General features: G+C 41.7%; 1 protein-coding gene across 1 annotated transcript; it reads right to left on the bottom strand.

Annotated features, from left to right (window-relative positions):
• Positions 1–6,643: 6,643 nt before the first annotated feature.
• Positions 6,644–17,483, bottom strand: LOC108415802 (beta-1,3-galactosyltransferase 2-like). Its single transcript, XM_017688852.2, has 3 exons — positions 17,432–17,483; positions 15,492–15,559; positions 6,644–9,909 (listed from the first exon to the last, which is right to left on the bottom strand). The coding sequence occupies exon 3, from the start codon at positions 9,894–9,896 to the stop codon at positions 8,736–8,738; it is 1,161 nt and encodes a 386-aa protein (XP_017544341.2). The 5' UTR covers positions 9,897–9,909; positions 15,492–15,559; positions 17,432–17,483; the 3' UTR covers positions 6,644–8,735.
• Between the last annotated feature and the right edge of the window lie 5,137 nt (positions 17,484–22,620).

Genomic DNA, 22,620 nt, shown 5'->3' on the forward strand with positions numbered 1-22,620 from the left:
AGCTATGCGAGGCTTATGGTATAACCCGAAGTAGGACCACGTCATATCATCCAGCTGGGAATGGTAGAGTAGAGCGCATGAATCAGACCCTGCTTCATATGTTACGTACACTAGAGGTGCAGAAGCAGGACAGGTGGCCAGAGTTTCTCCCTGAATTGCTTCAAGCTTATAATAATACTGTCCATAGTGCTACTGGTTTTACCCCGTCTTATTTGATGTTTGGTAGGGTAGTTCGTACCCCAGTAGACACAGGCCTGGGTGTAGGACAGGGACAGCCAAGGAAGAGCTTGAGTGGGTGGGTACAGGATCACCACCAGAAATTGACCTGGGCATATTCTGTAGCTAAACGGAGAATGGATGAGGCAGCAAGTCAGTCTAAGCAGCAGTTTGATCGCCGTGCTAAGGCAACCCCTTTACTTCCAGGCCAGAGAGTTTGGGTACGGGACAGGAATAGACAAGGGCGAGGGAAGCTGTGTGGTTGGTGGAGTCCCACTCCTTATGTTATAGTTGAGTCAATTGGAGAGACTGGGGTAGTATATAAGGTGAGGCCGGAACAGGGAGGACCAGAGAAAACACTCCATAGGAATGCCTTAAAACAGTGTTTGTCTAAGCCCAGTGGTCCTCAACAGAGCCAGCAGGAGGAAAGGGAAACGGGGGCTTACGGAGGGTTTATTCCTTATAGTGTTTGGACTGCAACCCCGAATGTACCTGATGAGGTTTCGGCCAATGCTCCTGTTCGCCGTTCCACTCGTGCTAATTTTGGACAGAGACCGGTACGTTATAGAGAGAATTCTTAATTATAGCAGGGACTGCTTATGTTTTAGCGTGGGGGGGTGTTAGACGGGTTAAAAGTGTTATTTTTCTTGATTTATCTTTAAAATACATTTTGGATTTGTGTGTGTGTGTATTGATATGTTTTTAGAGTGTTTGGTTTTACTTAAATTTTTCGTGTGGTGTGCTGTGTAATTTTGGGTGTTTTTGATTTCTTTTGGGGCCGTCTGATTATCTCCACCTGAACCTAATAACTGTCTCTTTAATCAGCCTATCAGCGTGGAAAGAGAGCGCGGGTGCTCGGGGACTCTTATTTTAAAAGCGGACTTTTACAGGAGGAGAGAGAGATCCAGGGAAGGAGAACAAAGGACCCAGGGGGGAGTAAAGATTGGTGGCACAGGTGTGCTGTGGGAGTGGACAGCGCAGCAGAGGCGGAAGCAGCCGGGAGCGTGGCTAGAACGCCAGCAGGATTCGGCGCAGCATTAGCCGGCAGTAGGGGCTTGGTCCGAGTGGCGCGTGAGTGCAGCGGCTGGCAGCAGATTCAGGAGGAATTGCTGGAGCGTGTGCATGCTGTGACATCAGCGGCGGCTCAAAGGGAACGCTGGATAGAAGACCGAGGGTCATCCTATACACCACAGGCGTGTTGCTGCAATGTCTGGGTAGTGGTTTCGATCACTGGACATTATGCTAGGAACTGCAGGGGAACTGCTGTTGTAGGGCCGCATTTAAACTAAATTGCCCTGCTGCAGAGGTCCAAGCAGTGGGGCCCTTGGCTGAGACAGACCATAATAGGACCACAGAGACTTTTATTGGAAATTGCCCTATAGTAGAAATTCTGGTGGAAAATGTAAAATGTACAGGACTTTTAGATACTGGTTCTCAGGTTACTCTGATGCAACACCAAATGCTGAAGAAATATTTCCCTCAGTATCAGATGGGCTTGGTCCGAGTGGCGCGTGAGTGCAGCGGCTGGCAGCAGATTCAGGAGGAATTGCTGGAGCGTGTGCATGCGGTGACGTCAGCGGCGGCTCAAAGGGAACGCTGGATAGAAGACCGAGGGTCATCCTATACACCACAGGCGTGTTGCTGCAATGTCTGGGTAGTGGTTTCGATCACTACCCGGAACTGTCCACTAGGCTAATTTAAACCCAAGCTTGAGTGCACAAAAGACACATTACTGGTCTGTCTTTTCTTCTATTTTGTCCTAGAGTGGCGTGGTGAGACTCAAGGGAGCCGTGTCTACATCCCCCTGGTTGTTATGGACTTCTCTCAGTGAAACAGTGAACTGGACTTTCTTTTTTTTTTGTTCCTGTGTATTCTTGGTTCCCCTTTGTTGTGTTTTTGGTTTATTTAGTATTATTCTTTTGTTTTGCGCTTTTGTTTATTTATTTTCCTGTTTTGCTTCTATTTCCATTAATCTACTGCAACGACTTAGCTTTTAGTGTATATATTTGCCCAAAGTACAAAATAAAACATTTCTTGGTTGAGTACACTGTCTCCTGTTGGCATCGCTGGCTCATACTCTGTTCCCTCCCAAACGAATTTACTATTTCTTTACTAGTGTGGGTGAGTCGTGTGGAGTTTGGGTTAGATTGGGCTCTGGTTGTACATTTTTCTCTATCTCAATGGTTCCTAGGAGTAGTAAATTTTAATAGTAGGTTTTAAGTGTTCTAGATTGTTTTAAAATACTATTCCCAGGGGCTATGTGATATTTTGGAGGTCCCTGGATATTTTAGGAATACATACATGGTTTAACACTACCTTATATTTAACTAACCCACGTGACACACTAAACAGTTTAGAACACTTTAGAACACTGTTAATGAGTGTCTCTAGTTTAATTATACAAAATTTTAAGCAAACAGACCTCAACTTAAAAACAGTTTGAAGTAGTTTAGATGGAGATTTGTACAGTTTAGAACACTAATAGAGAAAATCTCTAACTCAAATATAAAATTCATTAACATGAATAAATAGTGCTGTTATTAAACACTTACTACTGTAGCTGTTGTATGTTTATAAAATTGTTTCCAAATGTATTCAGTTCTGGTCCTGAAGGGTCAGCATCCAGCTTCCCTGCTCAAATATACCTAACAAACCTGGCAGTTAACTGCTAAAGACCTCTGCTGTTGAAATCTAGCTGATGCCAGGTTCACTTGAAGTTTATAAAATGTTCTGAAACGAAGCCTTTACTTTGTTCTGGTTTCCTAGACTTGCTGAAGGGTTTTTCTAACTTGTACATGAACGTTTACACAAGAATATATATAAAGGTGTGTGTGTATGTATGTATGTATGTATATATGTGTGTGTGTGTATATGTATATATATATATATATATATATATATATATATATATATATATATATATATATACACACACACTGACAGAGAAGATCTTCTGCAGGTGCTGTAACATTTACTTCAAAGATTGTGTGCAAACAATCCAGTCCTGCTTTCAGTTCACACAAATGGATATATAGAAATGTAAAATGTAGTACTGTCATTTTGATTAGAGCTATTCTACCTATGAGGGAAATGGGAAGGTTTATCCACCTGATTTCCATTGTTAATTTAATGAAGAGTGGTGCTACCATTTGCCAAAAATGTTTATAAAACTCAGCTGGGAAACCGTCTGGACCTGGTGCTTTATGGTTAGGCATTTGGTTTAGGGCTTTGTAAAATTCCTCTAATGATTTTGGTTCTTCTAGTGACTGCTGTTGTTCTCCTGTTAGTTTTAGTAGTTTAATATTTTTGAGAAAAGTATTTATATCTTCCGGTTTTGGGTCATGGTCTGATAAATAAAGCTTTTCATAATTTCTGTGTGTGTTATTAATTTTATCTGGGGTCTGCATATTCTTTCCCGTTGGGTCCTTAATGGCTGGGATTATTGTTTTTTTCTTTCTTTTAATGAGATTTGCTAGATTTATTACTATATTCAAAGGTTTCATGTCTTAGTCTTTGTAGTAAAAATTTGGTTTTCTCATTTATCAGCTCATTCAGCTGGAATTTATAATTCCTTAATTCTTTATGTATTTCTTCTGTGGGTTTATTTACTATTGTATTTTATAATTCTATAATTCTAATGTTGTTACTTTTTCTATGTTCTTCTTTTTCTTATATGTGGAATATGATAATTTTTTTCCCCTCTTAATACTGCTTTTCCAGTTTCCCATAATATTGTAGATTGGATTTTTTGGTGTTTTGGACACTCGGGTAAAGAGAGGAGCTGAGCTGTCAACTGATCACCACCTGGTGGGGAGTTGGATCAGGTGGTGGGGGAAGATGCCGGTCAGACCAGGCAAACCCAAACGTATAGTGAGGGCTTGCTGGGAATGTCTGGCAGAAGAACCTGTCAGATTGATCAGATTGTGAACTCACACCTCCGTCAGAAATTTGACCAGATATAGTTTGGGGACATGGGAATAGGCTTGTCCATTACTGAGGCCAAAGTCGTTTTTTCACGTTTGCCCAACCAGTCCACATGTGCTTTGTGGATTTGGAGAAGGCATTCGACTGTGTTCTCCGGAGTATTCTGTGGGAGGTGCTTCGGGAGTACGGGGTACATGGCTCTTTGCTACGAGCCATTCAGGCCCTGTACAAACAAAGCAGGAGTTTGGTTCACATGGTCAGCAGTAAGTCAGACTCGTTCCCAGTGAGAGTTGGACTCCGTCAGGGTTGCCCTTTGTCAACGATTCCATTCATAATTTTTATGGATAGAATTTCTAGGCGCAGTCAGGGGATGGAGGGTGTCCGGTTTGGTGACCTCAAGGTCACATCGCTGCTGTTTGCAGATGATGTGGTCCTATTGGGGACATCAGGCCGTGAACTTCAGCTTTCGCTGGATCGGTTTGCAGCCGAGTGTGAAGCGATGAGGATCAGTACCTCCAAATCCAAGGCCATGGTTCTCAGGCGGGAAAGGGTGGAGAGTCCTCTCTGGGTTGGGGATAAGCTCTTGTCTCAAGTGGAGGAGTTTAAGTATCTCGGTGTCTTGTTCACGAGTGATGGTACAAGGGAGCAAGAGATTGACAGGCGGATTGGTGCTGGGTCAGCAGTGATGCGGGCTCTTTACCGGTCTGTTGTGGTAAAGAAAGAGCTGAGCCATAAGGCAAGGCTCTCGATTTACTGGTCGATCTACGTTTCCACCCTCACCTATGGTCATGAGCTTTGGGTAATGACCAAAAGAACGAGATTGCGAATACAAGCGGCCGAAATGAGTTTCCTCCGCAGGGTGTCTGGACTCTCCCTTAGAGATAGGGTGAGAAGTTCGGTCATCCGGGAGGGACTCGGAGTAGAGTCACTGCTTCTCCACGTCGAGAGGAGCCAGCTGAGGTGGTTCAGGCATCTGGTTAGGATGCCTCCTGGACGCCTCCCTCGGGAGGTGTCACAGGCAAGTCCACCCGGGAGGAGACCCCGGGGAAGACCCAGGACACGCTGGCGTGACTATATCGCCCAGCTGGCCTGGGAGCACCTTGGAATCCCCGACAAGGAGCTAGTGGAAGTGGCTGGGGAAAGGGCGGTCTGGGCCTCATTGCTTAGGATGCTGCCCCCGCGACCCGAACCCCGGAGAAGCGGAAGATGATGGATGGATGGATGACTGTAATTTTTTGCAGCTCTGGTTCTTAAAACATCCCGTCTGTATTTTCACCATTGATGTCTTGCAGTTTATATACCGGAGGCTCTCGGTTTCTGTTCCGATACTGTAAAATATTCATCCGTGCAGTTTCGCTCATGTCCTTTTTCAAACTGTGTTTTTAATTGTGACATTCTGACAGTGTCCCCGACCTTAAACATAAAGCTTGGTCTCTTTGCTCTTGAAGGAAACAACCCATACAAGGTTTTAAGAACTGAAGGAATTTGATCTCGTTCATCTCGACAGGTTTCATTTTGATGCTGATGGTAGTTGTGATGGTTCATTCGTACAAAACCCTGTACTACCTCAGTGTATTTTCTCTTATTAGCCAGGGTTGGGATAGTTACTGAAAAATTTGTAGTTAGCTACTTTGTAGCTACTTTCCCAAAATGTGTAGCTACAATTTAGCTTCTTTTGCAGAAAAAGTAGTGGCTACAATATAGCTACTTTCAAATCGCGATTGTCAGAATATTTGGGTCATTCTACAGAAACGTCCACTTTTCTATCTCTGTTACTGGAGTCATCAGTCCTCATCGGTGTTACACATAAAAAAAGTAACACCAGAGACATTTTTAATGAAAAATGCATTTTACTAAATGTCTGCTACGGAGCATCAAACCACATGTTGTCAGTCATGGAATGTCCACTAAAATATGCAATTTAACCCATTTGTATTCTATTTTTTCACAATGACTTAAGCATAAAGTAGGACACATCAGTGACTTCAACAAAAAGCCTCATATGAAATCATGAGCTAAATGGAAATTTCTCATGACTGACATGTGCTTTTCTTCATAGATACTCAGGAAAGAGGTAAAAGAAACCAAGTGATGTCATCAGTGTGACTTTTATGTCAAAATGAGAGATTTTTTGTTATGCAGTGACACCACTGACAAGACTCTTTTATATTTATTTGGCATGTTTTTATCCCATTTAATGTATACATTCCACAGGCATGTATAGATTATTGTAGTTAAAATTGCAGAAATTTTCGTTTCGTAAAAATATGGCACTGACCCTTTCTATGTAACTGATTTAAAAACCAACATTGCTAATTTGACGCTCAAGAAGGCGCAACTGATAAAATAACAGTTTTTTAAAAAATATAAATAAATTGTAACCCTAACATGCTTTTTAAATGTAATACATCTATATACACTAGGGACATGTTTTTGAAAAATGACCCATTTGTGAATCTCCACCTGACACACCAAACAAGCCCAAGTGAAAGTGTGAACAGAACACTGCATTTAATCATGTGCCAGAAAGAAACTGAAAACTGAAACTGAAAGCACAACTGAAAAGCTGCAAATTTAGAAAGATCACCAAAAAGTGACTTGAAGTGTAACCACAATCAAATTTACACAACCAAAGGCAAAATATCCAACAACAATTTAGACTAAGTAAAGGCAAAATCAATCATTTCAGGTTTTTCCTAACAAACATAATCGAATACACACCAAACAAGTTTGCTTGTATGGTTCATTTTGGATTGACTGGGATGCCTTGGGATGGATTGACTGAAGCCTGTAGCGAAATTGTAGTGAAAAAGTTTGCTATAGCTACACAAAAAATTGTGGGTGCTACAGCTTTTAGCTACATTTCAGACTGTAGCTGCTACAGCTACTAGCTACAAAAACTTGTAGCTAACTACATGAAGTAGCGAGATAATTATCTTTGGTAACATGATGTTTAATTCCAAGGAGTTCTAACTAATTCACACAGAAATACCAAACAGGTTCTAGATATTGAGTAAGGGTGTGCTACAAGCAGGGGTGGTCTTCACACTAGGCTCAGGAAGGCAGCCACCTAAGACCCCCAAGAAATTATAAAATAAATATGCTGTATGTGTTCATGTTAAAAAACTCACCTATACATATTTATCCATTTAAAAATAGCCGTTAGTGATTGTAGTGATTATTTCAGTAATGACAGTCATGGTTCTAATAAACTATGTTCTATATTGTTATGTGAGGACACAACTGCATACAGACAGACTGATATGAACAAAGCAGTTGAGCGATATTCTACATTATGAGGAGGAGATTCTTCTGGGTTTTGAGAGGGAAAATCAGAGAAAGATATAGAGGAAGGTAAAGAGTTTGAGGCTTCACTCCCAAAGCCAGCTTTGTGTTTTCAGTCAGAACAGAGAGTTACCGTCTCAACAGACCTACATAAAGCCAGTGTTAATGTCAGTACAGAAAGATCCAGTGCTGGACTAATTACTTAAAAACTAATCCATTATCAGATCCTTCACTCAAAATGTTCTGGGATTATGTTATTATTTTTATAGAAAGTATAAAATCTCACTACTCAATTATTGTGTTCCAACTTATCTCACTATACTGATCATTTTCCTTTTTTCAAGCATTATTTCTTAAAACAAGTCAAATTATCTGAGTGTAGTTAGTACAGTGAGATCATTTCACATAATAATACTAATCTAAATGTCTAGACGTGTTAAATATATACTATTTTACAATAATCTTAAAAAGAGAAATATTAGATTAGTAACTAGGGGGTCCTACTTAATCTCCTGTATCTCAAACTCCAAATTCTGGAGGATCCCTGATAACCTCAGGGAAAGTTCATTATTTATCCTCCTAAATAATAATTTTGTCTATAATATTCTTAACTAACTATACAGCACAAATTACCTCAACCTACTGGTCCTTCATTGCCTAGCAACTGTAACTGTGCCCAGGATACCTCTGAAGAACTACAGAGTATGACGTAGCATATTTATAAATCTACAGCATTTCTAAACTATGATTTTCCTCAAATGTTCCATATCAACCCATTCATTCTGGACCTACTCAGGAGCGCCCTCTAATGTTTGAGAAAACTGGAAGACGTTGCAGAGTGGAAATTCTTCTCTCTACAAGTTCTCTGGTAATGTATATAGTTTCTGTGAATTTTCCACTCGGACTTTGCCATTTTGTAAATCTCGTGCCGCTGTCAGGCATATCATAGCAATGCAGACAGCACTTCCCACTGGTCTTGAGTTATGTTCAGGTCCTGGAACATAACATGACAGACAGGTTGAGGGAGAGCAGCAGTGTTTCCTTCTGTCTCATACAAACTGCCCTGTACTAATAGATTAACCTGCCACATTTCTCTCCCATAGATTTGCACTGTTCTGACTGAAAATACAGAAGTTGGTGAGAAACTCTTACTGCAGCAGAAGGTGGTTCTATCAAGTACTATCAAGCAGCATTTTTCAGTTCTGATTAAACTGAGAGAAGATACAGGAGGTTTTCCAGACAGTAAACACAAAAGCATTGTAAGAAAATGTCAGGCAATCATATCCCAAATATCATCAGTTTTGAGTCCTTCATGTAGGCCTCTTCAGGTCCTGCCAGAATGTGATCAGTTGCTGTGGGGAGTTAAGGATGGTGGTGATCACACTGGCAAACTCTTTTCGTTTATACTTGCCTCTAAAATAGTCCTTAAACTGGGAGGGATTGGGAGGAGTTGAAGGTGAAATTCCTATTTGTTTCAGACAGGCACCCACGTATGCATCCTCTATGTTAAATGGCTTAATTTCTTTTGAAACCTCAACAATCTTCCCTGAAAGGTCATTGGAGAAGACATAACCCATCCCCAGTGGATATGTTGGGTAGTAGTCTTCATCATATAATTCCTTTGGCACATACCACTTGGAGTTCTTGTCCCGGATGACCGGTATGTGCCACATAACCTTTCCTGTCATGTAGTTTTCTTTAGGACTATCAGGTCTCAGCAACAAGGTCATCAAGTTCTCCAGATTCAAGAACATGTCAGAGTCGACCTTCATGGCGTAGGATGCCTGTGGGCAACGTGTGGCCAGCCAGTCCATGATTACCATGGTCTTTATCGTCAAGTTGATGTACGTGTCCATGAAGTTGCTCTGGATGAGGTCATGGTACTGCTGGCTTTCCAGCCTTAGTTCCTCCTGTTGTTTCTCAGCCTCAATCCCAGGCAGACCCAGCGAGAAGACCACTGTGATGTTTTTGTTTTGGACCACGCTCTCATTACCCCATGTGCTCCGGATGGCGTTGCGAGCCTCCAGTTCATGTGGAGCCACTGGAACCATGAGGACCAGAAACGGGTTCTCTTGTTCACACTTATGGGGCTCGTCTATGATGAAGCGGTAGTTGTGTGGATACGCTTCATGGTAACGGAAGGATGACGCTTCTTTCACTGGAACAGCCGTCATGGACTCCAAACTGAGCATGTCTGTCACGTTATGTCTGAGCATTGTAGTCACTGCTGTGTGTTTGGTATCGGACGTCTGTTGGTTGACTGTGTTGTTGTGTCTTGTGAAAGAGGTCATACGTATTAGTGTGTGATTTTTGGCTGTTTGGAATGTGATTAACTTAGTGAAATTGTGGAACCACACTTTGGACGACTCCAAGCCAAACACAAATATAGTGACAGACACAATGAACGTTATGGACAGCAATAATATGAAACAGCTCTGAAAGCGCAACCTGCTGAGGCTGAAGGTGGACATTTTCTGGGCTGCACTGAAAGAAAAAAGAAAGAAAGAGAGAATTAGTTATAATGAAGCAGCATTTCTCTTGAAGTTCTTTTATTTTCTTGTTCTTTTTATTATTATAAACACAATGCAGGCTGGGTGAGTGATGGAAACTGACCTGATGTTGCATTGAATTTATCATGAACAGCCAACTTCCAGCCTCTGTCTTTAACTTTGCCTTTTACTGTCCACCTTTCTAATAGTCTAGCACACTGTGCCAGAGGGGTTGTCCTCTAGGTAGGCGGCACCATGTGGCTGTGGTCATAGACAGACTTTAATTAGTAGTTGAAAAAGCCCCATTTATTACTGCTGTTCCATCTATTAACATTTGCAACCAGAGATGTCTGAAAAAAGACCATACTGACCACATCATCCTCACATGGATTTTAGATAGTGTTTGTCTGAACAACTATTCCAGATCAAAACACTGCAAGTCTGTTACAATAACAAAGGACCTTATTCAACAACCATTCATAAGACCTTCCAGTCTTCAGTAGTTCTGGTGGTGCTGCAGGACCCAGGAAAGCCTTTTTCTCATTTGACCATCTCAGCAATGGCTCTTTTACTGTTACTCAGCAAGTCAAACCCTCAGCTCTAAGTCTTCTATTCACATTTAAAACTGAAACTTTTCTTCTGTTGGGGCTTTGAGCTGTCAGACCTCTTCCTGGAGATTCGTCCAGTTTCCAAGTGCCTTTTGCCACACCTCTTGCAACTGTTTGCATGAACTTTGAACAGTTGTAAGTTGTTAATCAATGAATTGTTCCCTGAAAATGGCATGTCATGTAAATACATTGAGCCTTTTATATTCTTGTGAATTTTACTTTGTTTCAATCATACATTTACTGGGCACCTCTGAATTTTTGTAAATATTTGCTTATACAGACTTTAAAGACAGATGTCAGCTTAGATATCCTTTCATAAATTGTTAGTGTCTGTGATCTGAATTTTGATTCCAATATGAGGATGATGGGGTCAGCATGATACTGGACAGCCCTGGCAAATATGCAATGTTTGTGGACTTAAAGCAATGGTTTGAAAATTCACATCATCTTCCCATTAAAACATGTAGTCAGTCAGCCAGTACATGACTGTGTTCTCTCTGTCTCATAATCCCCAACACAGTGGGCTCTAAAAATCTCAAAGGATATGAAATAGGAAAGGCTATGATTTATAAGAACTTTTTAAATGTGCTAGAGGATTAAACCTTTTATTTTCTATTATTTTTGGTTCATTTCATAAACAGACAAAACAATAAAAGAAATGGAGTATGAAAAGAAATGAAGAAATAAAGAAATAGTTCTAAGCTAATGTTCATAAATAATGCAAACGTGATCTTAAGATTTCTTCAAGGTCTTTAACTTCAGCTGCTCATTCATCGTCAGGGATGGAGCACAGCAAGGCCCTACTATTGCTAACCCACTTGTGCAAGTGGAAACCACCTCTGGCACACAACTTTGTCACAACTCCTTCGCAAGTTTAACAGCTTCACATTCTGTGGCAACTGACTTCAAAAGGTTGTCCACATAGAAATTTCTGAACTGTCTGAAAGGCTTCTGGCGAGGTCGTCGCAGCTGCATCTTGTGCTGTTCTTCTTAGCGCGTACGATGCACAACTGGGGGATGACGTGGATCCGAATAGGTGCACACACATCCTGTACTCTGTTACCTGTTCACTCACCCTACCATCACTGCGACTTAACTGCTCTTCTGGAATTCTTGTGGATGTTGTTCATAAAGTCTTTATACTCCTGAAAGAAGTCTGAATTTCTGCTGAACTTCCTCCTCAAGGAGTTAAGCCTTTGCTCAGCTATACAACGATTACACGGCATCTTCACACTGTCATCCTTCAAAGGCAGCTTAATGCAGTAATGGCCATCTGCAAGATGTGCCGATATTGTTACAGTGTGCATAAACTGCTTGTCATGCTGCGATGGCTCTTGCTTGTCCTCCCACCGGCGTTCTGGAAAACCAGCATCATATTGCCTCATCAGCATGTCCTCAATGCTCGATACAGAGATACAGTTGACAAGGAAATGCTGTCTTTCAACATCATCAGATTAATTTTCTTGGCATTTGCCGACTGGCCTGTTGACTACCCAACCTAGAGCAGTCTTCACAGCATAAGGTCTGTCGTTCCGGCTGTTAATTATCTCCCACGGCTCTGTGGCCTTATAAGCATTGGCACCGATAATAAGACCAACTTCTGATTCCAGTTGTGGGAGATGAACTCGATTCAAATAAGACCATTTCTCCAAATCTTTCTTCTGTGGTATATTGGCTCTCTTTGCGGGTATGTTGGGGTGTGTATACACATTGGGCAGCTTGATGTAGTCTTGTCCATCTAAACCACACACCTCCAGCTCTGTTAGAACATAACTGCTCACTTTCTGTTCCTGTGACATGGTGTGAAGAAGATACTCCGTCTTTCTACCTCAGATATTTAGCTTCTTCGCCAAGTCCTCAGTGCAAAAGGTCGCTGTGCTTCCTTGATCCAGGAACGCGTATGTTTTAATGATTCTTGTGCCTTTCTTGTGTTTTATTTGCATGGGTACAATGGGAAGTATACATGCGTCATTCTCTGCACCAGTATGTTCACCTCTTCTACACCCTGCAAACACAAGAGCATTTGTGAGCAGCCGTGTCCTTCGAGCTGCCATCTCTGTTCTTCTCCAACGTGGATTCTTCTTTTACCACGTGCAGGATAGCAGGATGGTTAAGGGAACAGTCTGGGCATGAGGCTATTTTCCTCCAGTCTTTAGACAGATTACCTGCTGTAAGACACCCAAAACAAAGCCCTTGCGATTTCAGGAACTCAATTTTGTTTTTCAAAGGCTGATACTTGATCTTGTTACACGCATTTAGTGCATGATTTTTCTTACAGTATAGACAGGGACTTTTGAAAGCACTGGCTTAGTTAACTGCTGAAGTCTTCCTCTCTGGTTGGCCTTTAGTGGCGTCCTTGTCAATAGCACACACACTCACCGCGAAGCTGCTCCTTTTGGTCTCGCCTTTTCTTACATTAGCCTTCTTCTTTGAGTTTCCCTGGTTACCCAAGGTGGCATCCAGAATATCTCCAAACTGTGGATCATTGACAACTTTGATGATTGATCCACCAGATCAGGAAACCTGTTCATTTCGTCCATGTAGTCCATGTCATTCACTGCATTACAACATCCAATCAGGAACAAAGCGAAGGTGTTCAATCCCTTCCTGTCCTCTGGCTTTATTTGTGGCCATTCCATTGCCTTCTTGATATATGCATTGGCAGTTGTCAGTTCGTCACCATAGTGACGGTCCAGCAAAGTTCTGGCTTCCCTATACGCCCTGTCTGGCCTCATGTGCTCACAACTACGAATAAGATTGAGTGGCTCCCCGCTCGTCAACTGTTCTAGGTAATACAACCAATCTAGCTGGCTGTCAGTCTTGCTATCGATGGCGTGCTCTCGTGCTCTAAGAGATCATCCACAGACTGATGAACATCTTCAAACTCTTCATAAACCTTTAATTTGGCACTTGAAGCTGCAAGCTCAGTTTCAATTTGCCACTGAGCTGACCACAGAAACACTATCATGAGGTCTAACATCTTCCTCATATTGAGAATCTCTTTTAATGTTGACAACCCATTTACTGGTTTCTTGTATAAAGGCCTTTAATTCTGCATGTCTGCTTGCATATGCCTCTGGATCAACTTTTTAGTCATCTTCGCTCAACAGTTCCCATAATTCTTCATTAAGACGTTTATACCCCACAAAACATCTTTCAAGCTTACGCAGAGCTTCCTCTTTTATGATATCAACATTACATTCATCTTCTTCTTCTTTCGGCTGCTCCCTCTACTTTTACACCAACCATCTCCATGTCCACCTTCACTACATCCATAAACCTTCTCTGAGGTCTACCTCTTCTCCTTCTACCCGGCATCTCCAACATTCTTTGACCAATATATCCACTATTCCTCCTCAACACATGTCCAAACCATCTCAACCTGGCCTCTCTGGCTTTATCTCCAAACGGCTCCACCTTCACTGTCCCTCTGATCTGCTCATTTCTAATCTTGTCCAGCCTGGTCACTCCCAACGAAAATCTCAGCATCTTCTTCCCTGCCACCTCCAGCTCAGCCTCCTGTCTTTTAGACAGAGGCACAGTCTCCAAACCATACATCTATTTCTATATCGTTCCTTTGCTTAGTTAACTGTGCCAACTTTCCCTTTCTCTCACCTTTCAGTCTCTCTACAGCCCTTTCCGTAGGCTTTCCTGAGCAGGCGCATCCGCATTCTTTTCTGCCATCACGTTTCACTCAGAAATTTCCACACATAAACTGCGACAGCTCCACAAATTCTTCACAGCTTCTTAATTCTTCTAATAAATTCACAGACACTCGTGAAAAGAGTTGCTGGATGTGTAAGATTGTTTGACGTGAACTTCAATGACTTTCTGAGTGGGAAATCCTATCAGCATTTAATTTCACTTTCCTCCGCTGAGTAGCTGGCTAGCTAGCGTCACTAGCAGGCTAATAGGGATGGAGAGAAAACGTCAGACTTGGCCCAGGGAAAGCCTGCCTCAGCCGACGATGTGTTCAAGGTACCTCTGTCTTCTTGCTGTCTGAGCTAGCATAGCTAGCTGGTCATTACCCTGACTTAGCTCAGTAATTTGGCCCCATCATGGCTTTTGTTACTCCGTTCTTAGGGCAAGTCTTTTGACTGTGTTTTGAGTACAGTGTGCTGACTCACTAGCCTTGAACCTCAAAGTTCTTTTACATGCGACACGTATCAGAAATAAAAAGATCTTGAATCTGACTTTTCTTTGGATTTTGTATCTTTACTATAAACTTAAAATCATGCAAAACAAAAGACGAATTCCTGACTTGTAAATAGAGCAACGTGACGGTCAAAAGTCTGTGATGCTCCTAGGCTCAAGGCTTCTGCCCTCTTCACCCTTTCTTACTAAACTCAGCGGCCAATCAGATTGCATCACATTAAAGCAATTACATTGCTAAAGTCTTATATTACCTGAATGCAAAAGCTACAAATATTAATGAAGAATTAAATCCAAATTTACAATATACGTTTTCACTTAAAATACAAAAAATAAATGGCTCTAACAGCATCTAAAGCTGGCTGTGGTCACTTCCTCTGTGATAAGTGACCACAGTTTAAAACAGTTTAAGACACACAAACAGGCACTGATGACGAAGCTCTGTAGATTAAATAGGCTTTAGAGAAACAGAACTCAGTTTTAAAGCAGTTTAAAGAGGTTCAGGTGGAAAATGTGTTTAGTTTAAAACAGAGAAAATACAGAATTTAAATATAAGGAGTTATAACACAGTAAAGTTATGAATCACTTGCCACTGAAGCTTTTGTGTGTTTTTCTAAAGCGTATTTACAAGCTTTTCATCCCAGTCATGGAGGGTCAGTGTCAGGCAATTTGGTCATTTTCCTGCTCAGACACACCCACTGAACTTGGAACCGAATAGCGCTGATCTACCGCTGCCTCAGTCTATTCATGTATTATAAAGAGTTTGTATTTACAGCTTTATGTTCACACAAATGGATGTAAAAATGTAAAAGCTTACCTGCCAGTAATATGAGGGTCAGTGCTGCTCTGATATTTCCTGATGTTGGGGAAGTCATGACAGCAGGTCTAGAATATAACACAATACAGGAAAAGACAAACACTGAGTACTAAAGTATCAATGGATGAATTCTGACTGAAGTAAATGACTAAGCAGAGTCACCGTTTTAGCTCTGAGACATAAGAGATTCACTCACTGCTCATAAGCTGTTATGAGCAGCAGAGACCAGGAAGACGTGCTTATGGCACCTCCCTCTTTTAGCGTATTGTCTCTTCCACTGTTCAATAACACACACATATGTAAATGTGACGATCATTTCTCTGAATTTTTTTTAATTGATGCGCTTTATTTTTCTGTAAATCTATGCTAGATTTTTACTGTAGATCCAGTAACACAGGGACTCTGAGAGGAGAGAGTTACACCGTGCTGAACTCCTAAAACACACACACACACACACCACAAGGCCAGTTGTGATTGGCGGTTGTTGTTGTTACAGTGTTACAGCTTCACAGTATTCAGTGTGATCAGATACGTTTTCCAAACGTTGTTTAAATGCAATTTCGGCCTCTTCATTATCACACAATGGCAAACACAGCAATGCTGGCCATAAACAAAACAACAACTCTGCAAACCTCCATCAGCTCTTTCTTTAGCCCACTGATCTAATAATCACACCACTGTGAATCATATATAAGGTTGTGAAGTCACTGCATGGCTGAGCTCTGCTGCACTGCTCACTGCAGTGACTAACTCACATACTCTCTGTTTCAGCTCATACTGACTACGCAATAACGTCAAATACACTAACGATAATACAGGATTCTGTTCTCTCAGTCAGCACAGTGGCCTGCAAACATCTCAGGAACGCAGCAAGTAATAGAGTATATTTATTTATTTATTCGTTTGTTCATTTATTTATAGAAACTCTTTAAATGTACTTGCAAAGTCATGAAACGTGTCACAGTAGATGTCGGGTTCCCCATAAACGAGGAAAATGTTTCCTCTTTTCTTATCATGTTCATCTCTCTGTGATCAAATGTTGGGAACCTGTGGTACAAAGTATTTATTAGATGATTATTATTAGAGAAAAAAACAGTTTGGAGCACTGAAGCTGAGTAAACCTGCTGAGTTTGGTCGACTATCGACCTGAAACCAAAACTTATTTTTTTGGCTTAGTCCGGATGGATGAACAGCTTGTCACCCACATTGACCATCATCTTACTGATCTTAGCTGGACAGTCCAGCAGGGATATTAATGCTCCTGTTGTTGCTACAGGAAATGCAGCAAGCATGTAAAGTTGGCTGGTTATGTGATACACACCCACTGAACTTGGAACCTGTATAGCACTGATTTGAGTACAAAGGTTGGACAGATACAGCTGGCATTCAGGAAGGAGCTGAGACACCTTATGTAGCCGCTGACGCACAAGGGACAGAACTCATCCTCAGCTGGAAAACACCATGATCCATGATGAGCTACACAGTGCTACACAGCAGAGTAGCTCGAGGAGGAGATGGTGTACCAAGCAGGCAGTGACAGTGGGGCAACTGGTATGCTGGCAATGCAGGAAGAGGGGACACTGCGCCAGTGTTGTAAACCTGAGCCAGCGGGGAAGAGAAGCCAGCCGTAATGCCAGGCGCCCACTTGTAGCTGTGTGGAGTGCAGTTCCCATGTGCCCTCACCGTTGAAGTAAGTGTTTCAAAGCTGAGGGTGTCGTGGAGCTGAACTCCACACAGCTGCAAGTGGTCGCCTGGCATTATGGCCTTCTTATTTTGGCTGGTGACTCTTTCCTAGTCAGATTCTAAGTTTGTCAATAGAGATATTCATTTGCTTTTCTTACTGAGGAAACTGAACTCACCATATCCACTGTTGTACTCTGATAGTGGAGCTCATAGTTACAGTAATATGTTGTAGATCAAAGAAAATCTTTACTACTTACCGTCTCCTGTAAAGACCTTTCACAGCTGTGTAACTCAGTGGACAGTGCGGAGTGTGGGAACAGAGTGTGTGTGAGGGAGGGATGAGTAAATATGTTTAAGGTGGAGGTTTTATCAACACTGCTTTCCTTCCTTATTTCTGCTCTCACAGTTAAAATCAATAACCACCCTAACAGCACTTTATATCTGTCATTTATTTATTTACTGTTTTGACAGTCCCCGTGACCCTGACGGAGAAGCGGCTTAGAAAATGGATGGATGGATGGATGGATGGATGCGAGGAGGGCCTGGGTTCGATTCCCCCGCCGGGTGACCGGGGTCCTCTTCCGTGTGGACTTTGCATGTTCTCCCCGTGTCTGCGTGGGTTTCCTCCCACAGCCCAAAGACATGCAGTCAGGCCAATTGGACGTGCTAAATTGCCCCTGGGTGTGAGTGACTGTCTGCCCTGCGATGGACTGGCGACCTGTCCACCCGATGACTGCTGGGATAGGCTCCAGCACGACCCTGAAGGAGAACTCAGCTTGGAAAATGGATGGATGGATGGTTGTTTTAACAGTTACCCACTTTAATTTGATTAGCACTGACTGAACAACTAGACAGATATACAGATTAAACAGATTAACACAGTAGTGATATTAGAGTCACGTGAGGTTTAATCTTACACAAAACTACACAATCCCTAATGCTTTGCTCGAACAGGAACACTCACAGTAGAAGGAGGAGCTTTATGGTCCATCATCAAACAGCGGTGTCCCAGTTTGGTGCAAATGACCTTCATCCACACGCACACACACACACACACACACACACACACACACACACACACACACACACACACAGAGCAACTCCAATAGACACCCACTCATTCAGAATGTGTCGATTATATCAAGATAAAAGATTGTGCTTTATGTTCATTTCAGTCCGTGCGTCTGTAAAAGTGCATTACTGAATTAAGTGAAATTCAGTTCAGAATTTATTTTCAAGCATTTGCATAAAGCAGTTTACCTCAGAGCAAGAGGAAGAAATACTGAGAGGAATCAAGACTCAAAAGGGGAACCCATCCTCCTCTGGCCATCACTGGATAGTAAAATAATAACACAGCAACAGCAACATGGATAAAAATGAAGATTTGGGAATAATTATACAATAATAAATATAGAATAAAGAGTTTCAGGTTTAAGGTCTTAAGCATACACAGCAAATTATTTGCTGTAATGATATCAGCAACAGATTTGATGCAAAATGTTATAATGTATTTAGCTATTTCCACACATACTGGCCCTGGTGGCTTCACATAGACAAAAATCATCTTGTCCGTTCTGAGCAGTTTTTAGAAGAGAGAAACTAAGAAGGCTTTGACTGAGTGAGCAGTAAAGAGGATATTTAGTAGAATTATAGTCTCTAAATAACATGTTTCTCTGATTTTACTGCTGAATATTCCAGGCTGATATTGTAGTGACCTGCTTTGCATATGATGATCAGACAGAACTCCAGCTCTGAGGGGAAAATGAGAAATACCTGATATTAAAGATAATGAGATAAAGTACACTATATTGTTAAAAGCATTCGCTCGTCTGCCTTCACACACATTGAAATTGAGAGACAACCCATTCTTAATCCATAGGGTTTAATATGATGTTGGCCCACCCTTTGCAGCTATAACAGCTGATGTTGGATGAGAAGGCCTGGCTCACAGTCTCCACTCTAATTCATCCCAAAGGTGTTCTATCGGGTTGAGGTCACTCTGTGCCGTGGCCAGTCAAGTTCTTCAACATCAAACTGGCTCATCCAAGTCTTTATGGACCTGCTTTCTGCACTGGTGCGCAGTCATGTTGGAACAGAAAGGGGCCGTCCCCAAACTGTTCCCACAAAGTTGGGAGCATGAACTTGTCTAAAATCTCTTGGGACTGAAGCATTAAGAGTTCCTTTCACTGGAACAAAGGAGCTGAGCCCAACTCTTGAAACACAACCCACACCATTATCCCCCCTCCACCATTTATACTCGGCACAGTGCAGTCAGACAAGTTCTCCTTGCAAACCACCAAACCCAGACTCGTCCATCGGACTCCCAGATGGAGCAGCATGATTCGTCACCTGAGAGAACACGTCTCCACTGCTCTAGAATCCAGTGGCGGCACTTTACACCACTACATCAGAAGCTTTGCATTGCGCTTGGGGATGTAAGGCTTGGATACAGGTGCTCGGCCATGTAAACCCATTCCATGAGCTCTCTACACTGTTCTTGAGCTGATCTGAAGGCTGCATGAGGTTTGGAGGTCTGTAGTGATTGACTCTGCAGAAAGTCGGTGACCTCTGCGCACTATGCACTTCAGCATCCACTGACCGCTCTGTCATTTTACGTGGGCTACCACTTCGTGGCTGAGTTGCTGTCGTTCCCAATCGCTTCCACTTTGTTATAATCCCACTGACAGTTGATTGTGGAATATTTAGTAGTGAGGAAATTTCACGACTGGACTTGATGTACAGGTGGCGTCCGATCACGGTACCACGCTGGAATTCACTGAGCTCCTGAGAGCGACCCATTCTTTCACTAATGTCTGTAGATGCAGTCTGCAGGCCTGGGGGCTCGGTTTTATACACCTGTGGCCATGGACGTGATTGGAACACCTGAATTCAAGGACTTCAAAAAGCTCTTCAGGAAGTTTCTCTGTGTAATTTGGTAGATGCCGTTTCTCATACTGGAATGTCCAGTGTTGTGTTTATCAGCTCAGCTGATCTGCACTCTTGGCCTCCAAAACCCCCTCTGATTCATCCTCTCTTCACACTAGTTCTGTGTGTGTTCAGTGAGCTTCTGTGAGCTTCGACACAGACTCTGCTGCCACCCAGTGACTAAATGATGTTATTACACCTACAATCTGTTAAAGACTTCAATGTTTTACATTTGGCTCACTGGTCAAGGACTAAACAGTGCTCATCCAGTATCAGAGAGGTCTTTTCTTTGGTTTATGGTGAGATCAAGGTCTCCATCAGTGATGGTTGGATAGTGTAGGGAATAACAGCTTCCCTGTAAATATAGAAACATGTTCCTTATTCTGCTTTACTGCAATTAAAATATTAAAATCAGATTCAAACAAAGAAAGTTTTCTTTTAAAGACATCATTTTCAGTCAAAAGCAATAAGTCATGTGTTAATACTCTTTAAAAAAATAACAATAGAATCATAACGATGATATCATATTGTGGAGCCTCTAGTGATTCTCACTGCTAGTAATTATATAAAGACATAACTGGTATTGATCAAAAATAAAGAAAGATACCTGGTAAAGAGTGTTAGATTACTGACAGAGCTGACTTAGAGACTGGAATCTAGCTAATTAAACTAATATCTAATGATTATCTGCTAATAAAACAGTATGATGGGTAAATGAATCTGTCTGCATGTCTAAAAAGCACTAACAGACCCTCTCAGCACATCTTTGCGTGTGAAGAACAACAGCACAAACGGGGAGCCCGTCCTCCTCTGGCCAACTCCGGATCTCGGGATGTCATTCCTGCATCTCATTAAGGATTCATGTTCTAAATAACTACCAGTCGTCTACAGCTTCTCCATCATCATAGAGCCATTTACTGCTCCGTCCATCATTTAGACACATCTAAACTTTCACAGTATGAAGGTTTAAGATCTATTTTTACAGCCACAAAGAATGTAGTTCTTATATAAACAAGGACACACAGGGTTGTTAATGCAAAGCTTCACTCATGAAGAGCAGCAAGGAGACTATAGATCCAGTGGGAGACCTGGAAAAACACAGAACGAGCAATGAGACACTGCAAATGGAAATATCTTCAAAATACACTTTACAAATATCCAGATCTCCTGTCCACCCCTCAGGACACAGAAATACACAAAATCTTATCCCAGGTTATTTGAATAGACGGTCTATAGATGTGGAAATTATTCAACTATCTGGTGAAAAGCAGTAGATGTTTAACAGTGTTGGCTTAGAATTCGGATGTAGTTGTTAATTAGGTGAATGTCAGTAAAGGCAACGTAAGCATCTACAAAGTATCTGCAGTGGGCTGTCCACATAATGTGTTACCTCTTAATAATAACAACAATAATAATCATAACCAGGGTTGGGATAGCTACTGAAAAAATTGTACTTACTTTGTAGGTCATTTCCAAAACTTTGTAGCAGCTTCAATTTAGCTACTTCTCCAGAAAAAGTAGTGGCTACTTTTTAGCTACTTTCAAAGCGTGATTGTCAGAATATTTGGGCCATTCTACAGAAACGGCCACTTTTCTGTCTCTCCACAGACGTCACTGGTGTCCCCAATCCTCACTGGTGTTACATATAAGAGGCCTTTTTAATGAAAAATGGGTTTTACTAAACGTCTGCTACGGAGCATCAAACCACATGCTGTCAATCATGGAATGTCCACTAAAATACGCAATTTAACCCATTTAGATTCTAGTTTTTATCAACTGCCTAAGAATAAAGTAGGTCACACCAGTGACTTCAGCTAAAAGCCTCATATGACATCATGAGCTAAATGAGAAACGTTCTGATAACTGAAGACACTGTGGTGTCTTTTTTGTGGTGTCAAGTGCTTTTCGTCATAGATTCTCAGAAAACAGGTAAAAGAAGCCACTTGATGTCATCAGTGTGATTTCTATTTCAAAATAAGAGACTTTTTGTTAAGCAGTAACACGAGTGACACGACTCTTGGGGACCACAACTTTCCCTATATATTTTATATTTATTGGGCATTTGTTTTCTTTATGCCACTTCATTTATACATTCCATAATCATAGATTATTGTAGTTAAATTTGCAATTTTTTTTTCCCTTCAAAATATGGCACTAACCCTTTACACATGACTGTGAGGATGAGCTCTTCTGTGGTGCTTGTGTAACCCACACAAAAAAATCTTTTTTTTATATAATTTTTTTTTTTATTTGTTATGTCAGATTCTTGATAAAGAAATGGTCTGTCAACTATTTACTGAAAAAGGGCTAAAATAAAGAGGGTATAGAGATCGGTTGAAACACACAGCAACAGGTGATCACAGTGAGCCTCGTTGTGGACGCAGCCCCTTGGCTGGGGGGGGGGGTGCATCGTTTAAGCTCCTCAGCAAATGCTGAATTTCACTCCTTCAGACTCACTTATACTTTCATTTTGTAATAGGTGAAAGTGCGTTTTATGGGACTGCTCTCCTGGGTTTATGAT

Source organism: Pygocentrus nattereri, chromosome 25, assembly GCF_015220715.1.
Source record: "Pygocentrus nattereri isolate fPygNat1 chromosome 25, fPygNat1.pri, whole genome shotgun sequence".
NCBI classification, from domain to species: domain Eukaryota; kingdom Metazoa; phylum Chordata; class Actinopteri; order Characiformes; family Serrasalmidae; genus Pygocentrus; species Pygocentrus nattereri.